At 40.9% G+C, this 23,306-nt stretch overlaps 3 protein-coding genes across 3 annotated transcripts; all 3 read left to right on the top strand.

Moving 5' to 3' along the window:
- The first annotated feature begins 3,639 nt into the window (after nt 1–3,639).
- Nucleotides 3,640–12,769, top strand: LOC106908115 (uncharacterized). The gene is made up of 8 exons (XM_088008480.1): nt 3,640–3,730; nt 5,855–6,126; nt 6,563–6,716; nt 6,790–7,036; nt 7,437–7,537; nt 8,280–8,430; nt 11,202–11,371; nt 11,997–12,769. Exons 1-8 carry the CDS (start codon nt 3,648–3,650, stop codon nt 12,037–12,039), a joined length of 1,221 nt encoding a protein of 406 aa, XP_087864606.1. The 5' UTR covers nt 3,640–3,647; the 3' UTR covers nt 12,040–12,769.
- Nucleotides 12,770–13,794: 1,025 nt separating this feature from the next.
- LOC106908119 (glutathione S-transferase theta-3-like) lies at nt 13,795–17,212 on the top strand. The gene is made up of 5 exons (XM_014974106.2): nt 13,795–13,951; nt 14,327–14,414; nt 15,788–15,938; nt 16,429–16,605; nt 16,969–17,212. The coding sequence occupies exons 1-5, from the start codon at nt 13,846–13,848 to the stop codon at nt 17,167–17,169; spliced, it is 723 nt and encodes a 240-aa protein (XP_014829592.2). The 5' UTR covers nt 13,795–13,845; the 3' UTR covers nt 17,170–17,212.
- Nucleotides 17,213–17,955: 743 nt separating this feature from the next.
- LOC106908120 (glutathione S-transferase theta-1-like) lies at nt 17,956–22,428 on the top strand. Its single transcript, XM_088008439.1, has 6 exons — nt 17,956–17,968; nt 18,011–18,163; nt 18,963–19,050; nt 20,011–20,161; nt 20,783–20,959; nt 22,074–22,428. The coding sequence occupies exons 1-6, from the start codon at nt 17,956–17,958 to the stop codon at nt 22,272–22,274; spliced, it is 783 nt and encodes a 260-aa protein (XP_087864565.1). The 3' UTR covers nt 22,275–22,428.
- The last annotated feature ends 878 nt before the right edge of the window (nt 22,429–23,306 follow it).

Raw genomic sequence — 23,306 nt, 5'->3', positions numbered from 1 at the left:
TAACCCCCAAAACCATGAATGCCCGACTTACCCAGCCTTGCAAGAACAATAGGCATCAGAGATCTAGTCCACAGTATATTTATGCTGAGGGTGTGAGGATCTGCTGTTTTCCTCATCGACCGGTAGCTTTTAGCTGCGACGCGCACAATGTTGGAGGCATCGCGTGGCTCAAACACCTTGATGTCGTCCAAAAAAGATATGAACTTGTTGGTTCCCCTGTCCATTGTCGTGGCTGATATTTTGTGAAAATCCGGCAGAAATGCTACACTAATCGACTCAGAAATACTCTGCAGAGAGTCAGTCTAAGTGAAAGACGCAATGTTTACATAGAAACTAAGCTCCGAGGCTTTGTTTGTGAGACTTGCAGCCACGTGGGATTTTAGGGGGCGTTTCTGGGCGGGGCTTGGTGAGGTCCATTAGTATCCATATTGCTGCATTACAGCAATATCCAGTCCCTGCTTTCAGGAAGGCAAAGTAAGCAAACAGAGACTGACTGAGACTGGAAGCAGGGAAACTTTCTACTGAATAGATCCACCACAATGCGTGAAATAGTTTCTAACAGGGGTGTTGTTCTGTCCTCAAAAGCAGTGAGCAATTTTGAGTGTGTTTCCCCTGCAGGGAAGTAGCATGCTTCTTATTTGTTAGATGTTATGCATTATCAACATCAGCCATCCACTGTTAGTGTAACAGAAGCCTCATATCCCAAAAGCAGTGTACGTTTTTGAAATATTACATTTATTCTGCTACCTCTAACTTGTCTTCCACAATGAAGAACTTTCTGTCACTTGTTGTTGGTGCATAATATTTTTCCTTTACTTAAACCTTTAGCTCTAAATGAGCTTCCAGGTACAGCTGATTTAGAGGAAATCAGGGGCTGAATCAAAGAAGAGCAACTCCAAACGTGCCACTTCAAAAATTTGTGTATGCAATGTTGTCACAAAGTTTTTTTTTATCAAACCCATGTTTAGTAACAGTAGGATTTACTGAATTATATATAAGAAATATTTTTTGTTGTTGTTGAAATGAGTTGTATCCATACTTCTCCTGCTATATACTGGTTTGCAAAAGTATCTATGCCCCTAGAACTTTTCTATATTTTGTCACATTACAACCACAAACATAAATATATTTCATTGGAATTGAATGTGAAAGACCACCATAAAGTGGTATACAACAGTGAAGTAGAAAGAAAATTGTACATGATTCAAAACATGTTTTATAAGTAAAAATCTGAAAAGTGTGGTGTGCGTAAGTAATCAGACCCCTTTTCTCTGAGTGCGACTAATTGCCTTCAGAAGTTTACTGATGGCTGTTAATGACTAAATAGAGCCCAGCTTTGTGTAATCTAATATCAACAGAAATCTAGCTGCTTTATGACACCTTAGGTTGGGAGTAGTGGGGTGCAAACAGCATCATTAAGTCCAAGGAACACAGCAGAGAGGTCAGGGAGGAAGCTTTGGAGACGTTTAAAGCAGACTTGGGCTATAAAAAAATTCCCCAGTTTTTAACATCTCACAGAGTGCTTTTCAATCCGTCATCCAGAAACAGAAAGAGTATGGAACAACTGTAATCCTACCAAGACAAGGCCTAGTCAAAGTCCAGCTAAACTTCCAGGCTGAACAAAGAGATCTCTGATCAGAGATGCAGCCAAGAGGCTCGTGGTGAATCTGGACCAAGTGATCCACACAGGTCAGGTGGGGCAATCTGTCCACAGGGCAACTATCAGCACTAATGGCTATGGAAGAGTGAAAAGAAGAACGCTGTTGTTCAAAGAAAACCATAATAGAGTCTTTTGAAAAAGTTTCTACATGGTACAGACTTTGGTTGAACAGCAAAGTTGTATTACAACAGCAGTGTTCAGTCAGCATGACCGAACTGCGAGGAAATCATGGCCCAATTGTAGTGAACCTATCTGTGGACAAAGTCCCTTTGACCAACACATATTCTCCAAACATATTACCACATATTTCACGTTCACGTCTCCTTTCGGGTTTTGGTGCCGGATTGTCTGCGTAGACATCTAGAAACCTTATTTTTCAAGCTTAATGTCTTTTGACTCTTGGCCTAACTGCATTCCCAAATCCTCCGGAAAGTTCTCCTGTGTGGTCAAACACTACATTTGTAATGACAAAAGAAAACACAGTTTTCCAACACATTCAAAATCAAATCAAATTTTATTTGTATAGCACATTTCAGCAGCAAGGCATTTCAAAGTGCTTTACATCATTAAACACAAAAACACAGAGTCATGCAACATTGAGTAAACAATCAAAAACATTAAATTTCCCGCCAAGTCAAAGTTCTGCCCTTCAAATCGGCAGAAAAAAAGTATTATAAATACACTGTATGTATTTATGATTTTTCATGACTGATATTATAGGTTGGAAGCTGAGCACAAAAAATTAGACTTCTTGAAAAGATGAGTGTAGGCTTTCTGAAAAATCTTGTTCTAACATAAAATATTACAGATTCCTGGATAAAAGAAATTTCTAGTTGCTAATTTTGGTGGCTCAAACGGGACATGGGGAAATCTTTTTTGCATTCCCTCGCAATATGCTTACTGCAATATCTGCTGGTCTATTTTGTATACAGCCACGAATGTTAGTTTAACATTTCAAATATATATATATACATTCAAAGAGCCTCAGTGAAAACTTGTTTAACATTTTGATACAAAAAAAAACTGAAAATCGATTTTATATGTCTGTTTGTGTGAGGTTGAGACGGAACTGCACATGAAAACGGCCCTTTATTAACCCTTCAGGGTACCAACACAAGAGACACAAAACGGTCAGATGACTGATAACTCAGAAATTAATAGTTTTGATATATTCTTTTTTATCTCTTTCCTACTTACGGAAAGTTTCTGTTCATGTCATAGGTGTTGGAGACAAATACATACAACAGAAATTAATCAGATGTATTTGTAGTGACCATTTGTCCCCAAACTTAAATTCAAAAATCAAAAAACTCAAAAACTCGAAAGTGATCAAAACAAAAGTAAATCCAACTCAGATAGTCACCTGATGCACCGTGGATTCTGGTTTACGCAGCAAAAAAGGGAATCAAAGTCAAAATATGGTTCTTTGGGTTTATTTGTATTTCAGGCAAAAGGGTTACAGGCTTCTGCTCCTATTCCTGTACCTGTTCTCTGACGAACAAAAGAAACCGATGTGACTGATTGGCTGGTAAAAAACCTTATGACCACCCACGTGCATAATAAGCTACCTAAGACCCACCTATTTATACCGTGAAATACCCACATCCCAACCTGAAATCAATTAACCAATTATGTGAATTCCTAATCAAAGAAATTATAAACAACAAAACAAAAATTCTAATGATAAATCAACTGGAAAAAACAAACAAATAATAAGAATAAACTAAACAATTTAAATTCTAAGATTTAACCAAAAAATGGGAAAATAGCTCCTACAGTATTGAAAACGTTAATTTTGTAGCTTCAAAGCTTCACTGAATACGAAACGGTTGGAGAACCGAAATTTCAGAGCATTCCTTGAAGGCAACATCGGGAACGCCAACGGTTTTTCCCCCAGTTTGTCTGTTTAAACCGGATATAAACTCTGTGAGTAGTGATTTACCAAACAACGTGTATAAAACCGATAAAGAGTTAACGAGAGGAGAACATGGCGGAAAATATGAGCTCTGAGGAGCAAGAGAGGTCGTTATTTTTGGTTCAAATTCGGTATTTGGAGGAGGAGCTAGACAGGTGAGACTGTTTTTTTTTATATTAAAATGTTCCAATGTGTTTGTTTATGCTTTAAATAAAAACCTAAGCGATTTAGTAAGTTTAAAAAATATAAGTTTTAGCTAATTTTTGAGATGCTAACACGATAAACATCCTTTTCGAAGGGCGTTGTTGTTGCTATGACAACTTAACAGCTTATGATAGTTGAGGATAAATACAGAAAAGTTTCCATTGCTACTAAGACAAACATACATCACTGATTTTTTGTGTCCCCAAACTCCAAGTTCAATGAAGATAGACATTTTTATTAAACCTTTTATTTTTAATCTGCATAAAAGTATTGGCATTTTCTTCCAATGGAAAATATTAAGTACAGCACAAAATATTTTTCTTTTTACAACCAAACTTTTATAATCAGTAGAACCACGTCGATCCACAGGGTTCTACTGAAAAGCCTATTTTGTTACATCCAAATGAGATTTTATGTCATTTATGAAACCTGGTTAAATATAGCAAACATTTTTGAAAGAAAGTGACCCAAATCCTGAGAATGAATTTGTTCAATCAAAAAAGAATTTCAAAACTGGATCTTTTAATCCAGCAAACATGTAAAATATTTTTTACGTTTTGGATCTGCAGTCAATAATATCCATTTGTTTAAATAAATTTTGCTTGATTTTACTACTTTTATTATTTTCTTGGCCCGCAAGAAAATAATAAATAACAAGAAAACAATAAAATTGATTGAATGATTTTGGTCAATCTGACAAAAGTTATACACCCCTAAGCTATTCAGTGAATTATGAACTAACAAAAGTGTTTTAAAGTTTATTTTCTGGGCTAAAGTGGAAGGACTTTAGAAGTGGGTTGATGTTCTCTATGTTCTATCTTCTCTAAGAAAAATAATTGACAGTTTATGTTTTAAGCTTTTTCGTATGCATTTTTTCAGTATTGGTATTGAGTTTTTGTGATATTTATGTGCTGTGTTGCAGCATCCTTTGTCCAACACAAGTTGCTCTTATAAGAGACTAATCAAGAAGCCTTGACCTTCACGTGGTTATGATAAAGAAGAAAGTGAGGAAACAGGAGGACATTTTGGGTTAATTGCATTACTTTCTCATGCAATTATTAACTGGATATTAACTCCAGAGGGCGCTGTTAACACGTCTGACTTTACTACAAATAGCCTCGCATCCTGGTAGTTACCAGAAAATGTGGCTGCGCTTTGTTAAAAAGCAAAGCTATTAAAATGTGGTTAAAACATTTTCATGATTATTTTTAGTTGTGTTTATTTTTGCTGGTTAGTTTAGCTTTTTTTTTGTCCTCCATTATGCAATTAAATTGTATTTTATTTTGTTGACAAACAGAACTGTAAATCTCTTCTGGGTGCCACTCAGACTCTGACCACTAGGTGGCTCCAGAGTGCCTCTAATTCGGTCTTTGGTTGGACCAAATAGGGCCTGTTCCAATAAGCAATAAATAAATCAATTGCATGAAAACTAAAAAAAAAAAACTCAATAATTTCCATGTGCAATATTTATCGCCTTTCTTTTTCTACCAAAAACTGGATGATAAAAGTCTTAAGTCTGGTGTTTTGGACTCAACTAGTCCAGTTTTGAAGGTCAGTTTTGTTTACAGAGACTTCATAATTAATTTTATTTGGTTTTTCTTTTGTTTTTTTATTTATTTAAAATGTCTTCCAGTTCCAGTGCTAAATGTTAATTTGAGCTTTGAGAATGTGTTTGTGCATTATTTTGCCGTTATTATATTACCTGAAAATGGTCTCAAAACAACAACATCACTGATTATCTCCATAACATCCAGCAAAATATGTTATGCTGATGAACGATCATAGCAGTTTGATGCAATAATCTATGAGGTGCCAACAGCGCCCCCTGGAGTCAGGGTATCAGCTGTCTAAAGAATTTAGATCAACACTGCGTTCTGATTGGCTGGATGTCTGGTTGTAAATGAGGTTTTGAACCAATCAGGCTTCTGGTGAGGCAGGTTTGGTCTTCAGCCCAAATATGTTGCATCAATTTCACAACTTTTCACCTTCACTAACATCCATCAGTCAGTTTTAGGAGGCGTTTCTCCTAAAATTCATCCAGCTGAAACAGAGTCCCATCTCTGTTCATCCTGCAGATTTAAGCTGGCTAATGAAGAGCTGGACAAGCAGAACCAAGAGCTGATCTCAAATTACAACCAGCTGGAGAAGGACAAGAAGGACAAGACCGAACGTTTGAAACGCTTTGTGGCGGCAAAAGAGAAGCGTATGGATGAGCTGAGCGAGGAGCTGCAGACGCGGCTCCTGCTGGGGAAACGGGGCCGAGAGACGCTGAAGCAGGAGCACAGCATCATGAAGGAGCAGCTGCAGGAGCAGATAAACAAGGTTCAGGCAGAGATAGAGCTGCAGGGTGAGGCTGACACAGAGAGCAGCACTGGAGAAAATCTGCTAAATATTCACATTTTAACATTTTTACTGTTTTTACAATAGAAGCACTGCAAAAACACAAAATCTTACCAAGTAGTTTTGGTCTAGATTTTAGTGCAAATATCATAATAGACTTGAAATAAGACAAAACTAACTTAAACGTAACATTTCACCAACATATAGGACCTTGTTTTTGGTCAATAATTCCTTAATATTGGTGAAGAGGTTCTAGCCGATTATTTCACTGTTAGTAAGACATTTTCCCGTGTTTTAATTAAATAACCTACCAGTGGAACTAGAACTATTTAAGTAACATTTCTGCATCTGCTTAGAAAGCTGGACGAACATCTTCCTGCCCTGTTGGAGTGTGAAGTGAGCCGTTTCTGCTGTCTGCTCACCCTGCTGTGTTTTTCCTCCAGCTGTGACCCTGGAGGCGAACGAGAAGCGCATCGCGGAGCTGAGGCCGCATGTACCGAACATAGAGTCGGTAGAGGAGGAGCTTCTGAAGAAGAAAGCTGAGCACGACGCTTTTATTTCCCAGCTGAAGAGGAACTCAGAGCTGGCGTGTGAAACGTAAAGGATGCAGCAAACGGAGTATTTCACGCTCTTTTCTTCCGGGCTCTGAGTCGGTGTTGTCCAACCGCAGGCTGATCCAGCACTTCCAGGACTACAAGGAGCACACGGAGAACTGTGAAGCCAACAGGCTGCTGGCGATGGGCCGAGCGCTGCACCTGGACCAGTCCGAGCTCGCCGCCTTCCTGGTGAGCGAGCAGGCGACTCTGAAGGAGGAGATTGCTGCCATCAGGAGGAGACAGGAACACCTTCGCACCCTCGGCCGGGGGCTGTGCGGGAAACTGACCCATCTGAGCCACCTGAGGAACCTCAACGAGCAGGTCAGAGGCCAACGGCGGCAGCTTGGGTAGGGAGGAGAAACGAGGACATTTCTGGGCTTTTTCCAGCAAATTTTAGATTTTTCAAACCCAGAAAGGTTCATGTTTTTTCAACAAAATTTCTGAGATTATTCTTAAGATGTTTGAGTTTTTTCTAGCAAATTTTAGATTTTTCAAACTCATAAATTTTCTTGTTTTTTATTCTAGACATTTTTTTTGAAATTAATCTAAAAAAGTCAGAGTTTTTTGGGAGAAGTGTATTCCTGCTTTTTGGATGAAATGAGACAAGCTGGCATCGCCTGCTGTTTTCAGCCTGGAGGAAATGCTGCATTAAAATCATTTTTATTCGTTATGAAAGCAGAATCTCTGGTTTGTGACGTGTCTCTGTCCTGCTCCTCTGCAGGACGTGATGCTTCTGAAGAAGGCGTTCCTGGAGCTCAAGGACGAAAAAGAAGAAAGCATCAAGAACCAGGAAGCCACTCTGACTGAGACTGAAGCTCTCAGGTTGGATCTGTTTCTCAAATATGACGATTTTATTTTTAATTCTCTGGATGTTAAATCTTTTCAAAATGTTTTTAAATTAGACATTTTCTGACCAACGGACAGAAATGCAAACATGGGATACAAAATTAGAAATGCATTAAAATATTTATTCTGTTGATTTTGACACAAAAACAAACCAACAAAAAGAAATAAATTAGCTTCTTTTTTACCAGGATTTTGGTTCCACATCTTTCTCTAAAGACATTTAAATTTATATTTTTAAGAAACCAATAAAAATGAACATTTTTGCCACTCTTGTAAATATGCAAATTTTTATTGAAGAGGAATTTAAAAACACCAAAACTGACATTTGAGGGTTAAAAAAATGGAAAATTCATAAATGGTTGTTTTGCATGATGTTGATGGGATTTAATGCTGACATTAAGAAAAAACTTAACTTGGCTGATATGAACTATTGCAATAACAAAAACTTCATTCAGCAGCAAAAGTTGTCGATATTTTTCATTTAATATCTAACAGAACAGCTGTGATGATCTTACCCAACTAATGCAGGAGGTTTTATTAGCCTGTCTGACGGGTGGGAACCTCAGGATGTTTATTCTGATCATATCGTAGTTTAATGATCCTGTAGTGATCCATGAAGCCTGCAGGCTGTAAGCCTGATGTCGAGCTGATTCAGCGTTCGCAGGCCTAAATGTTCTGTAACCGAACTTTAAAACAATGTGTTGTGGTTGTGTTTCAGCCAGCAGGTCAGCAGGGCGCATCAGGACTACCAGCAGAGAGTCTGCGACATCCAGCGGCTGGAGAAGGAGCTGGAGAAGGAGACGGTCCGGAGGAAGCAGCTGGAGGGCGTGAAGAATGAAGCAGCGGTCATCCTGAAGCACATCCTGGAGGTAAAGACACCACAAGCTGCTTCACTCTGTCCTGCAGAGACCCGAGGGTCCAGAACCTGGAGAACAGGAACCTGGAGAGCAGGAGCCTGGAGAACAGGAGCCTGGAGAACAGGAGCCTGGAGAACAGGAGCCTGGAGAACAGGAACCTGGAGAACAGGAACCTGGAGAACAGGAACCTGGAGAACAGGAACCTGGAGAACAGGAACCTGGAGAACAGGAGCCCGGAGAACAGGAGCCCGGAGAACAGGAGCCCGGAGAACAGGAGCCCGGAGAACAGGAGCCCGGAGAACAGGAGCCCGGAGAACAGGAACCTGGAGAACAGGAACCTGGAGAACAGGAACCTGGAGAACAGGAGCCCGGAGAACAGGAACCTGGAGAACAGGAACCTGGAGAACAGGAGCCCGGAGAACAGGAGCCCGGAGAACAGGAACCTGGAGAACAGGAACCTGGAGAACAGGAACCTGGAGAACAGGAGCCCGGAGAACAGGAACCTGGAGAACAGGAACCTGGAGAACAGGAGCCCGGAGAACAGGAGCCCGGAGAACAGGAGCCCGGAGAACAGGAGCCCGGAGAACAGGAGCCCGGAGAACAGGAGCCCGGAGAACAGGAACCCGGAGAACAGGAACCCGGAGAACAGGAGCCCGGAGAACAGGAGCCCGGAGAACAGGAGCCCGGAGAACAGGAGCCCGGAGAACAGGAGCCCGGAGAACAGGAGCCCGGAGAACAGGAACCTGGAGAGCAGGAACCTGGAGAGCAGGAACCTGGAGAGCAGGAACCTGGAGAGCAGGAGCCTGGAGAACAGGAACCTGGAGAGCAGGAGCCTGGAGAGCAGGAGCCTGGAGAGCAGGAACCTGGAGAACAGGAACCTGGAGAACAGGAACCTGGAGAGCAGGAACCTGGAGAGCAGGAACCTGGAGAGCAGGAACCTGGAGAGCAGGAACCTGGAGAGCAGGAGCCTGGAGAGCAGGAGCCTGGAGAGCAGGAGCCTGGAGAGCAGGAGCCTGGAGAACAGGAACCTGGAGAGCAGGAGCCTGGAGAGCAGGAGCCTGGAGAACAGGAACCTGGAGAGCAGGAGCCTGGAGAGCAGGAGCCTGGAGAACAGGAACCTGGAGAGCAGGAACCTGGAGAGCAGGAGCCTGGAGAGCAGGAGCCTGGAGAACAGGAACCTGGAGAACAGGAGCCTGGAGAACAGGAGCCTGGAGAACAGGAACCTGGAGAACAGGAACCTGGAGAGCAGGAGCCTGGAGAGCAGGAGCCTGGAGAGCAGGAGCCTGGAGAGCAGGAGCCTGGAGAGCAGGAGCCTGGAGAGCAGGAGCCTGGAGAGCAGGAGCCTGGAGAACAGGAACCTGGAGAACAGGAACCTGGAGAACAGGAACCTGGAGAACAGGAACCTGGAGAACAGGAGCCTGGAGAAATATTCATGTTTTTGTTTAACTTTGTAACAAAAGAAAATATACAGATAGAACAAAAACATGTTAACATTTGATCATTATGAGTGATCAGTGATCATTGATCTTAATCTCTTTTAGATTAAAACTGAGGAAGAAGAAAACGTTCCAGTTAAAACTGTTGGTCCTCATCTGTTTCTGCTGAAAATAAAATCTTCACCGGTTCGATTTCCTGGTCCGGCTGGAGGGACATCAGGGCTGGACAATAAATCAATAACAATATATAACAGAATCAATGCACGATCATAATCAATAGATAATGAATCTGACAGAATTATCAGTAATTTCTCTCCAGAACTGCAGAGCATTCTGGGGGATGTAGGCAGAGGAAAAACTTTAACTGCTTAAAAATAAACAATGTTTTGTGAAAACTGTATAAATCAGGTCACATTTCAGATATTTAAAACAAACCTAATCAATAATTATTGATATTGATCGATATGAAACACATTGTGATGTGTTTGTCAGCCCTAGTCTTAATGAATCATCCTAACTCTTCACTCCAACGCTGTTTTTTCTGCTGCAGAGTAAAAAACCAGGCTGAGGATCCAGAGTAGTTGGAACCAAAGGTCGTTATGTCACATAAATAAAGATTCAGTTTGAAATCCTGCCTTAAAAACTCATTTCCAGTAAAACACCCAGGCTTGTCTGCTGGAGGAAAGTTTGAGAAATAAAAATAAAACTTTATTAGTTTCAGCAGCTCCCTGTAGGGGGCGCCACGGCTACATCTCCCATGTTTCTGTCCCGTTTTGTTCCTCCTCATAAAGTTTCAAACATCTGATCGCGCTGCCGTCTCCGTCAGCTCTCCTTCTGTCACTGATCATCCCTCCATCCTTCCTGCTCTCCCTTCTCCTCTCCTCCATTTTGGATCTTTGACCTTCAACTTGTCCTTCAGCACTGAAAAAACACCAAGTCTCACCAACTACTTTTGGTCTAAGTTTAATGCAAATACATAAATACAGTTGAAATTAGACACATCTAACTTACAGGTCACATTTCAGCAAGATATAGTAATTCTTAATATTAATTTTAAAAAGTATTAGTTTAATATTTCATTTATTTTCCATGTTTAGTTCACATGGATTTGCACTTTAACTCATAGTTGAATGATTTGCTGAAATTCTGCAGAGTTTTGTTTCTCCCAGAGTAAACGGCTTTATCAGACGGCATCACTAACAAACACGCTGTTCATGGACGTTTGTTTCATAAGAGGTCAAAGGTCAGACCCTGAGGCAGTCAGCTGGTGGATCTGAAGCATATTTGTGTTCTACATGTTAAACGCGCTGTCAGCTGTTTTCACCTCTGGGCATTTGTCCTCTGCAGGGAAAGGACGACCTGCCTCTGGCCCAGTGGAAGATCCTGAGGCTGGTGGAGATCCTGGACCGAGCAGCGCCGCAGAACCCCGAGCCGACCACCAAGCTGACCGCCAGCATCCTCCGCAATAAGCCCAGAGGAGCCCGGAAACAGCACTCCTGTTACCCATTCCCCTCCAGGTTCCTCCATCTTCATCATCTGTAGCTGGTAGCTTTAGCACCGACAGGCCAGAATCTGGGTCAGAGCCGGAGAAAAAGCTCAAAATACGCTGATTACTTGATAAATGTTTGTGATTGCTGAGCTTACGGCTCCAGTCCAAACCGCCGTTAGCTCCCATGCTAACAGACAGTCTCAGCTCAGGTTGTTTAAACAAACCGGATGTTTTATGCCATGCGGGTTCAAAGTGTGGCGCGGGGGCCATTAGTGGCCTTTGAAATGATTTTGTTTGGCCGCTGACCTGAAGTTAAGAAAAGTTTAAAGAAATGAGTAAGAAAATAATTGATTCTCCAAAAACTTGGGAAATTGTCAGTTTTTCTTTTGCAAAGGTAACAGTCCAAATATTTTATGTTTTGGATATTTAGTAAAATACAGATTTCGTGAAAGTTTTGCTTATTGTTGAGCAGCTAAAACTAAAACAAAAAATCACAATAAACTCATTTTTGTACTTTTTATTTAATGAATTTTCTGGTAGTTAAAATTTGCCAGTTTTTGCCCCCGAGGCAAAAAGGTTGGGCTCTGCAGTTTTATTCAGAACGTCATCTTGAATTTGTTGTTGATGCAGTTTTTTTTTTCTGTGTCCATCAGGAATATGAACCCGTCTGGTTCCGACCCGTCTGGCTCCGTCTGACCCGACTGACCCGACTCCTCTGCAGTCACAGACTGGTACCGGCTCCACCGGGCCGTAAGCAGGAGCGTTTTAACGAGTCGCAGGGTCCAATAAATATTCCAGCCATTTTGTTCCTGCAGGTGTTTTAATCTGCTCCACCTTCAGTTCCTCACTGCTTCATTTACAAGGCCTTTAATCTAAACGTGACGTAAATGTGCAGGTTATTTAAAACAAACAGGTTGTAATGTAGCTGCTGATTGGAGCGCATGTCACATTTTCCCAGCCATATTCTAAACGACAATAATCCCAAACACACATTAAAACTGCTTTATGTTGCATGAAAGAGGATTATGTTAAGCTTGTGGAATGGCCCCAGTCTCCATCCCATGAAATGTAAAGGCTTCACAGCCGGGTCCGTTTCTTTAAACCAACCAATGAACCACCAAGACAAACGGACCAACAACCAACCAGAACTAACCCACAAAAATCTGTTTCTCTGCAACTCACTGAGAAAAATTATATTTATGGAAATATTTCAGCCTGAACCATTTAAACTCTTAAGAGAAAATCAACAATTAATTAAAGCTTGAAAGTTGATTTTGTTTTTAAAAAACTAAAGATTTTGGTTGTGTCATCAGAAGTGGCCACATTTCCGCTTGCTAATTGCTAAGCTAACTATTTGTTTAGCAATTTTGCTAATTTATTGAGCTGGTTTGTAAAGTTTCAGTTGAATAAAGTTCAATGTGTTGAAGGTTTGGTTATCGACTGAAGAATTATTCAGTTAGTTAGACGTTTATATTCATGCTTTTATTTTGAAGTGACTGCAGATCTCATGTTGCATCAACCTGGTTGGATTTAGCGATGTAGCATTAGCTTATATTAGATGCTATTTGTAGCACTTTAGCAGATCTAAAGTTTCTGGTTAATGTTTTAGGGTTAACTAACTTTAGTTTCTAGGTTTAGTTTAGTTGTCCCCCATTCATGCCATTATGAATGAATGAATGAATGAACGCCTTCATGCTGTTGTTAAATGATCTGATTTTTCTGACATTTTAAAACTTCTTTCATCGTTAATGTGACGTTTATTTAGAGTTTGACTAAAAACAAACACATTGGTTAGAGGAAAATTTAAATTAGGTATAAAAACTGCTACAACCTGAGCTCATAAGCTTCCTTTATTACTTTGTTGAATATTTTAATTAAAAAACTGAATTTCATGTTCTTTATTAGTATTGCTGTGTTTGCTTTGATTATTCAGACAGGAAATGAAATGAAACAACATCCTGGAGAATAAATAATGAAACTCAGTTTGCAGGATCCTGATAAATAAAATCTGTTTATAATAGAAATGACTGGAAGTCCTGCAGAGACCCAGTAGAGCCAGAACCAGCAGCTGCACCAGCCCAGTCCCACCATTCTGAGCATGAACGAACTAATGAGAGCGTCTGCTCATCAGCTGGGAAACATTCTCCGTCATTAACCTCACGGCCCTCTCTGGGCGCTCCAGGCTGCAACAACATGATCTTCCCCTTCATAATGTCTCCAACAAAAACGTCTAATTGCTTCTGTAAACTCGTTATGAAGGCAGCGCGGTCCGCACACAGAGGCCCAGCACAGCAGATAAAAACCTGATTATCTCCGCAGTGTTTACAAAATGTGGGACTAAGCCAGGGTCAAAGGTCAGACTGGTCAACCCAGACGGCTTGTATACTTTGAACTGTCGGCGCCGTTTAGAAATCAGCGCGTCGCCCAGCGAGGAGGGGCGGAGCTGCAGGCGGCCGGGATAACAGGCGGCCGGAGCAGAGGAAGCAGCAGCCGCTCAGCACCATGGAGATCTATCTGGACCTGGTTTCCCCGCCGTGCCGCGCCGTCTACCTGTTCGCCGAGGCGCTCAAGATCCCTTACGCCTTCAAGAAGGTGGAGCTGTCAGCAGGTGAGCTGCAGCTGCAGACAGAAACTGAGCTGCAGGATTTCAAAGGGTTTCTGTCTGGAAATCCTTCAGTTGAACTTTGTCCTGAATATCTTTGAGTTGCCGACTCGGTTCTGGTCTAACAGAAAGGAGCCTCTGCTGAGCTGCTGGTGTTTTTACATTTCACCCAGAGCGCTCCGAGTCCCACGCAGGGAGATGAAGTTACTTTAACTCCTGCATGGCTGAACGTTCCAGACCTTTTTCCACACAGATTATAAAGTTAAACATCACATCAGAGGAGTAAAAGTTAGTTTGATGTTTAGATTCTGGACACTTTCATGCGTTTTAAGCATCTGTTGGGTGTTTTTTGGCTGGAGTTGGTTTGTGTTTGTGTTTCAGGGCAGCAGTACACTGAGGAGTTTGGAAAACTCAGCGTGGTGAGGAAGGTTCCGGTCCTGAAGGACGGCAGCTTCGTCCTGACAGAGAGGTAGACGACAGTTTGGTCTCAGCTGAAACTCATCCAGCTACATTTCCCTTCAGATTTCTGTTCTTAGAAAGTATTTAGCAGCAGAAGAAACTCCAGCAGAGGAATGTAAAGACACACAGAGTTAAACTTAAAGCAGCTGTTTCATATTTAACGTTCAGATCCAGAACAGGAAGCAGAATTTCCCTGGAGAACTCCGACTGGTGTCTTATTCTCACCAGCAGAGCTTTAAAACAAAATAAAACAAAACTCACATCAACAGACATGTGGAGTTAATCAAGGATCTTAAAAATACCAATATTTTTATTCACATTCCATAAATCTGGGTTTTGTAATTATCCAGTAATAAACCAGTTTGTTAAACTCGTATCTCCATCCTGAGCTGTTTAGATTCTCCGGTCATTAAGTTCAGATATTTACTTTGAGCCTGTTTGTATCTTAATAAAACAAACAAAGCGTTTGGTTGGTGCAGCAGCGGCGCTTCACAGACTCTGAGGTCAAAACCCGACGATGGGAACTCCGTCTTCCCCTCCTCGCTCTCTCTGCCCATTTCCTGTTTGAAACACTGCAAAAATACGACTGACGCCCCCAAAACATCAAACGAGAATAAAACAAACACTTCTAAACTGTTTCTAATGAAGGTTTGATGACAACAGACACTCTGCTGCCTGTCTGCAGGAATCTGTTTTCTTTGTTTCCTGTTTGGTTGAATACTTTTGCAAGTTATTGTACAGATTATTTATTTAATGTCATTTTTTTCTGCTATTCAGATCCACATCTGGTGGCTTTAAGCACTTTTATTTGATTGTGAAAAATCCTTTTTGTTCAGTATATCTGCAGTGAACAGTGAATCCATGCTGCCAAATCTTTATGAGAAATAATAAATGATGCAAATTAAATTAATTTAAAGTTTGAGGCACAAACAGATGTTTCATCCGTTCACATCCAGCAGGCTGGTTCACAAAGCCTCAGGTTGTAAAAACTGTTTCTTTTGACTTATTTAGAACTTTTATTAAGTATTTTCATTCGAAATGGCATCATTTATATAGATAATAAATAACTCAGACATGAGAATCAGTGATTCAGGACTTCACTGCTTTTTACTTGCATACGAGTTAAATTAACTTGAAGTACTGAATGTATTAATACTTCAGTATAATTAATGGTGGAGGAAACAGAGACAAACCTTCTTTGTTCAGACGATTTTTTTATTTTTATGATTTAGTCCAGTAATATGTCAGATTTTTTTCATGTCTTACTGAAAATGCCTCCTATTTCTGATGCATTGACTGTGTGTGTGTGTGTGTGTGTGTGTGTGTGTGTGTGTGTGTGTGTGTGTGTGTGTGTGTGTGTGTGCGTGCGTGCGTGTGTTGCAGCACTGCGATCCTGCAGTACCTGGTGCAGAAATGCTCGGTGGCAGATCACTGGTTTCCAGCGGAGCTGCAGCAGAGAGCTCGTGTTGATGAATATTTATCCTGGCAGCATCTGAACCTCCGATCTCACTGCTCAAAGGTCTTCCTGCTCAGGGTTCGTGTCCCAGATCAGCCCCTCTGATCATTACACACTTTTAATAACTTCACATTTACTTTGTTCCTTTATGTTGTAATCTATAGGAACATGTCTGGCTGCAGCTACTTGTGCAAATTTGTTTAAAAACTTGTTACTCAGTAAAGTTAAAAAGATGCTAAATATCAAAAACTGAAAATTTGATGTTTTGCATCAACAGGTTTGATTTGACTTTGAAAACTAATGAAAATTACAAGAGGCAAAAATTAGCAAAGTTATCAGTTCAGATTAAAATGAACAAGCTGGTAATAACACCCAGATATCGATCAGGCTGTCAGTTATCGACTTCTGGGTGGGAAAAGTAATTCAGCTGACAAAGAAAAATGGAAAAAGACTTTATGTTTAAAAACACAGTAAAGTAAACATTCAGATTAATGTTTTTTATTTTAGTCCTTCATGTTTTACCTGCTGCAGCTTCCAGCAGGGCCTCATTAATGATTTCTGTGGCCAGACTCTGTATCCGTTCGTCATGGGCTCCGAGGCCCCGAAGGACAAGATGGACGCCGCTCTGGAGGACATGAAGCAATCCCTCAACCTGCTGGAGGAGAAGTTCCTGCAGGACAAGCCCTTCATCGTCGGGAACAAGATCTCTGTGGCGGATGTGGTGGCCATGGTGGAGATCATGCAGGTAATGAATTTATTATTGATAAATCAACAAAGTTACAAATGATTTTGAACTGGAAGGAAAAAGATTTGTGATTATTTATATTTTTTACTCTAGAAATGAATTTTCTCAGATACCTTTAAAAACATCTCATAAGTTTATTATATCAGTCACTGATGCTTTCATTAAAATAATAAATTAATTTAATTATTAGATAATTAAATCCAATTCAATGATTTAACTGTAGCAGTGTACTGGAGGGAAACTAAAGATTAATACTTTAGATGAATGTGAAAGGGTTTTTATTTCTTTATTTCTAATTAAACTGCTAAATGAACGCGATGACAGCGTCTCCTCCTCTGTGACGCCTCATGCTGATGTCTGCAGCCTCTGGGCGCCGGCGTGGACGCGCTGGACGGCCGGCCCAAGCTGACGGCCTGGAGGGATCGAGTGAAGAAGGAGCTGGGAGTGAAGCTGGTCGACCAGGCCCACGAGGCGCTGCTGGACTCCAGCGGCCTGCAGCAGAAGATGCAGAACAACACAGAGCTCCAGAAACTCAAACCCATGTTCCTCAAGTATTTCCGCTGAGAACACAGAAATAAAAATCTGATGTCTGGTTGCTTCTGCAGAACGCCTCCAAACGTTTAATCTGAAGGGCTGAGAAAGAACTGAACCATCATCCAGTTAGAGAAGAGATGAAAAACTGGAACCAAGAACTGTTCAATATGAACATGAACAATATGAACTGGTTTTAATTTTCATGCAGCAAAATTCACAGGACTGCTAGTTATGTCCTCAGCTACAAAACGTTGCACTACAGTAGCTTCAAAGCAGCAACATTGTATCAAAATATCACCTGAATTATTAGTTTTATGAACAGTAATAAAATGTTTAGCCTCAATTTTTAAGTTCAGCCACAGCAGCCAGTGTAAATGTACGTAGCTTAGGGTCAGCGGATCAGTTCAGCATCACCTCTGTTTACACCGTTTCCACATCTAACAAAATAAAGGCCCTAATTAAGAAGCTTTTCTCTCTTCATAATAAAATTATTTTTTTATTGTCTGAAGCAACAAAGCAAAATTCAAGATGCAGCTGAAGATGGTACATGTGATAAGAATAAAAATTAAATAAAAAATCAGACGGCTGATTATTTTTAGGCAGAGGGTTAGGACCTGTGAAGACGGAGGAGTTTCTCTAGATCTTTAATCCTGGAAATGTTCTTCAGGTGACAGAAGGCTGAGTTTGTAACCGTCTTTATGTGGCTCTGAAGGTTCAGTCTGACCTCTTGGTCCAGACAGTAACTCCTAATTACTGCTGAAAACTCTGGACAGTATGCAGACAGCTGAAAACTAGATTTTCATCTGTGTTTACAAAATGTTGGACCGAGGCGAGGTTAAAGGTCAGCGTGGGGATCCCAGGCGGTGAGGAGGGGCGGGGCGTTGGGCGGTTTGGATAACCGGTGCAGCAGTGAAGCATCTGCAGCTCCATCTGGACCTGCTGTCCCCGCCGTGCCGCGGCCTCTACCTGTTTGCCGAGGCGCTGAAAATCCCCTATGAGTTCAGGCTGGTGGATCTGCTGGCAGGTAAGATGGCCGCTGCTTTGTGACGTCATGCTTACAGTTTATCAGTCTGGAAACCCAGTTCCAGGTTAAACAGTAAATATGTTTGAGTTGATGACTCTGTTCTGGACTGAAACGGAGTTTCTGGTGAGTTATCAGTTAAAGTTTTGACATTTGAGCAGAAAGCTGTCGGTCCGACACCCTGAGCTGATGTTACTTTAACTCCTCCATGGACAGATTTTACACCCAGATTGTGTTTATTCACCGGGGAAAATGAAGTAAAACCAGTGAAAAGAGTGAAAGTTGTTTTTCAGACATGTTGAGGACATTTAGCCGCCATGTATTTAAAATATTAACTGTGTTTTGACTTGAATCAGTATTAGGGTCAACATAAGATATTCTTTTAAACCATGCAAATAAAGTCAGAATATTATCAGAGTAAAGATGTAATTTTACTAGAAGAAAGATGTAAAACTGATAAAGAAGCTTTGATCAGAAATGATCGGCTCAGCAAGTCCGTAGTTTTTTCCTTGAAATGTAAACAGCTGTTTGTACAATCATTTCAAAGTCCTGCTGATAATAATCTGAGGCTGATGTGTTAAAAGATTACAGTTTTACTTTTTGTTAATTTGATACCAACAAGATGTTCAACATCCCTCATGTAGTTTTTAGTTATTTTTTGTGGAGGAAAATCACTCTCCTAATATTACAACTTTATTTTTGCATCATTTTGACTTTTCTGTCATAGTTTTGATCTTTTTCCCTAAGCCTGACACCAACACTCTGCGGTAGAATCAGATCTTTGTCATCTGGTTGTGTTCAGGGCAGCAGTACTCTGAGGAGTTTGGAAAACTCAACCTGGTGAAGAAAGCTCCGGTTCTGGAGGACGGCAGCTTCATTCTGTCAGAAAGGTAGAAGAGACGCTGCAGCCGTTTGAAAGCATTTACTCAGAAACTGATCCAGATTTATTTCCCTCAGATGCAACGCGATCAGAGTTATGGAGGTACATTCAGACACAGGGAGCAAAAGATCGAAGAATCAAAGGGTTGAATTAACTTTTCAGCCTGCAGAGCTTCACCTGCCTCTGATTCTGCTTTTTAACTTTCTCAGATCAGAATGTTTTAATTAATCCTCTTTCTCAGGCATTCAACACAAAAACACAGAATGTTACTCAGTGTTGTTGGTTTTGTTTCTAGTGGAAAAATCTCAGTACGCCTGAAATATGACAAAACTAACTTTTTGGTACATTATAGGAGCTTGTTCTAAATCAATAATCCTTTAATGTTGATGTAAAAGTTCTTGTTCCACTGGCAGATTAACTCACATAACATGGAAAAATGTTTTGTTGTAAATCATTAGAACTGGAACTTTTTCATCAATATTAAGATATTAATGAGATAAAACGAGTTTCTATTTCTTGATGAAAAGTTATTGGTAAATTAGTTTTGTCTCATTTCCGGTGCACAAAGAAACTCGACCAGAGTCACTTGGTAAGATCAGAGTTCTGCAGTGTTGACTGTCTCTGTGTGTGTGTGTGTGTGTGTGTGTGTGTGTGTGTGTGTGTGTGTGTGTGTGTGTGTGTGTGTGTGTGCGTGCGTGGGTGTGTGTGTGTGTGTGTACGTGTGTGTGCGTGTGTGTGTGTGTGTGTGTACGTGTGCGTGTGTGTGTGTGTGTGTGCGTGTGTGTGTGTACGTGTGTGTGTGTGTGTCTGTGTGTGTGTGTGTGTGTGTGTGTGTACGTGTGTGTGTGTGTGTCTGTGTGTGTGTGTGTGCGTGTGTGTGTGTGTGTGTGTACGTGTGTGTGTGTGTGTCTGTGTGTGTGTGTGTGTGTGTGTGTGTGTGTGTGTGTGTGTGTGTGTGTGTGTGTTGCAGCACTGCGATCCTGCAGTACCTGGTGCAGAAATGCTCGGTGGCAGATCACTGGTTTCCAGCGGAGCTGCAGCAGAGAGCTCGTGTTGATGAATATTTATCCTGGCAGCATCTGAACCTCCGATCTCACTGCTCAAAGGTCTTCCTGCTCAGGGTTCGTGTCCCAGATCAGCCCCTCTGATCTCACATGATGTTACAGGAAGAGTCTGACAACAATGAACAACAATGTTCTGTTGTTTATGCAATATTTATTTAAAAACAGTTAATCAGTAAAATTCAAACTAATGTTGAACATCTAAACCTGCAGTTTTGAGCTAATTATGGAGAATATTACAGGATATATGGATTTATTTTTCAGGGTAATTTTCTGCAATAAATTTTACAACAATCTGGATCAACAGTCAAAAGCGAAGAGACATGATGACATGTTGACGGTTTGATCAGGAAAGAACTGAGTTTATTTCCTTTAACTTCTGACTAGTATGAGGAAAATAATCCCAGCCCTTCTGGAGGAACAGAGGGAGAATCGTTGAGTTTTTGCTGAGTGTTTCAAGACTGACTGCTACCAGAGAACAAGATACTTGGATGATGAGTTACGACAGCAGATAATATCCAGGTTGTTTATCTCTGAATTAATGGCAGAATGACCTTCATATTGAAACCACAGCAGCTTTATCAAATAAAAACCAGTCAGAATAATTGCAGCAGATGTTCTTAGATCATCTCAGATATTTTTACAGTACCTGCTGTAACCATGAATGATTTCTGCGGACAGCTCATGCATCGGCCCCTGATGGGCTCCGAGGCCCCGAAGGACAAGCTGGACGCCACCCTGGAGGACATGAAGCAATCCCTCAACCTGCTGGAGGAGAAATTCCTGCAGGACAAGCCCTTCATCGTCGGGAACAAGATCTCTGTGGCGGATCTGGTGGCCATGGTGGAGATGATGCAGGTAATGATCTGAACACCTGGTTACCTGCTGCAGCACCTGCTGCCGACCTGCAGCAGCTGCAGCAGCTGCAGGTCGGCTCTCATTGTTACAGCTCATCTCACTCACACAGGAAATTAATCTGTTATTAACTGACAATAACCGGACTACGTTTTACTAGGATTTATATTTAAAGTCCACTTTCTTTAGATTAATTTTAAATATGATCTGTACTGAGTGTAAGTTCAGATCATCAGAGAAAAACACTTTGCTTCACTTTTCCAGCCTCGTCTGTTATTCCACTCTGAGACCGACGGACATCATTCTTTAGCTCTGCAGCTAAAACTTAAAATCAGCTCTAATCTCTTCATACGTCTCTGCCCCCTGCTGGCCACTGGAGTAAATGCTGGATTCAGTTTATATAACCTACTAATATGTAAATAGACAAATTAAAACCTTTGTTGCATCAAAAAAGCTCAAAAAATGGAAACTAAAAACATTTACTAACCTTCTTATGGTTAATGTTTTAAATGTTTTTAAAATGATTAAAATGTTTTATTTTTCAGATTTTCACTATTGCTTCAAACTGCAGACAACAACAAGCAGAGACAGAACAATAACAAAGACAGTTATAGTTAATAACGGCAAAACAGAAAAACTAAAGTCATTTCTATAAGACAAATCATGTCTCATGTTCTGTAAACTAAATCTAAGTGTTACATTTTCTATTAGCTATTTGGATCAAATTACAGAAGCTCCTCTGCTTTAAATGGCACTTAATGTGCCATTTGCTACGAAGTGCAAACTAAAGCAGTTTGCACTTCGTAGCAAACCGTCAAAATTTTACCACAAATTTAACCAGAATTTAAAGCCACAACAAAATACGGCAAGAAGAAATAAACATTACTAATTAATATCAGTCTGAACTGACATGTCTAACATATTTAGTCATCTGGTGTTGATGCTAATGTACCATTCAGCCTTAATGTTTAACATTTATGATATGATAAATGTCCGATCCTGATCAGAGGCAGCTGTGGAAATGGTTTCAATGTACTGAAGAGATTTTTAATTTCTAGTTTAAATGATGAATGAATGCGACGACTCCTGTTCTGAGCCGTCATGCTGATGTCTGCAGCCTCTGGGAGTCGGCGTGGATCCGTTCCAAGGCCGGCCCAAGCTGACGGCCTGGAGGGATCGAGTGAAGAAGGAGCTGGGAGTGAAGCTGGTCGACCAGGCCCACGAGGCGCTGCTGGACTCCAGCGGCCTGCAGCAGAAGATGCAGAACAACACAGAGCTCCACAAGCTCAAACCCATGTTCCTCAAGTATTTCCGCTGAGAACACAGAAATTAAAATCTGATGTCTGGTTGCTTCTGCAGAACGCCTCCAAACGTTTAATCTGAAGGGCTGAGAAAGAACTGAACCATCATCCTGTTATTAAAGAGATGGAAAAACTGGAACTAAGAACTGTTCAATAAAATCATGAACAATATGAACTGGTTTACAAAATGTTTTTTTTTATTTTCTAGCATCCAAACAGACAACAGGAGGTTCAGTACAACTTACTGTTAGACACATTATTCCTTAAACAGCGATGTGTTCAGATGTTTGCTGATCTTCAGCAGAATGATGGATCTCTGAACGCTGTGATGCTGCTGTGATGCTGCTGTGATGCTGCTGTGATGCTGCTGTGATGCTGCTGTGATGCTGCTGTGGTGCTGCTCTGTCTGTCGTCTGTTTGCAGCTCAGTGGATCCTGCAGGAGCCACACTGGATGTCTTTGTGTGCAACCATGAATCTCTGTCTTTGTTGGTCACTTTGTCCACACAATCTTCCTGTTCTGCTGCAAATAAGAACTTCTTTATTAGGATTCAGTTGCACTTTAATATGTTGATGTGTGAAGACAGAATCAGTTTCATCGGGTCTTTGGACCTGAAAGGAGACGGTTCTGTTACCTGCAGGAGAAAACTGAATAAACATTTGTCAGAGTATGAGGAGAAAAGTGTAAAATTTTAGACTTTTTTTCTTCTCCATCCAAGACACCAGACGTTTGAAAAAAATCATTTTGTCCATTTAATCCAGATCACCATAAAGAACATAATTCATAAAATCTCCTACTTTATCTGCTTTAGGTCTAGATGATCATAATCTGAAAAATTATAAAGTTTCTACAGTTAAAAATAAATAATCTGTTCTTAATTCCTTAGTTTAGCTTATGTTTAAAACCGCAGTTTTGAATATAACTAGAACAAAATACTTAACATTATTTTTAACTCTAAATTAATTCAAAATGATGCTACCATCTTGGGTTTCGTTTAAAAACCTTGTTTGTGGGTCTTAAGACGTTTTCCAACGTGCATTTGATTCCAGG

Source organism: Poecilia mexicana, unplaced genomic scaffold (genome assembly GCF_051168715.1).
Source record: "Poecilia mexicana isolate PSO_F unplaced genomic scaffold, ASM5116871v1 scaffold_9, whole genome shotgun sequence".
Taxonomy (NCBI): Eukaryota; Metazoa; Chordata; class Actinopteri; order Cyprinodontiformes; family Poeciliidae; genus Poecilia; species Poecilia mexicana.
Note: the sequence above shows the minus strand (reverse complement) of the source record. Positions and strands in the feature narration are given on the sequence as shown.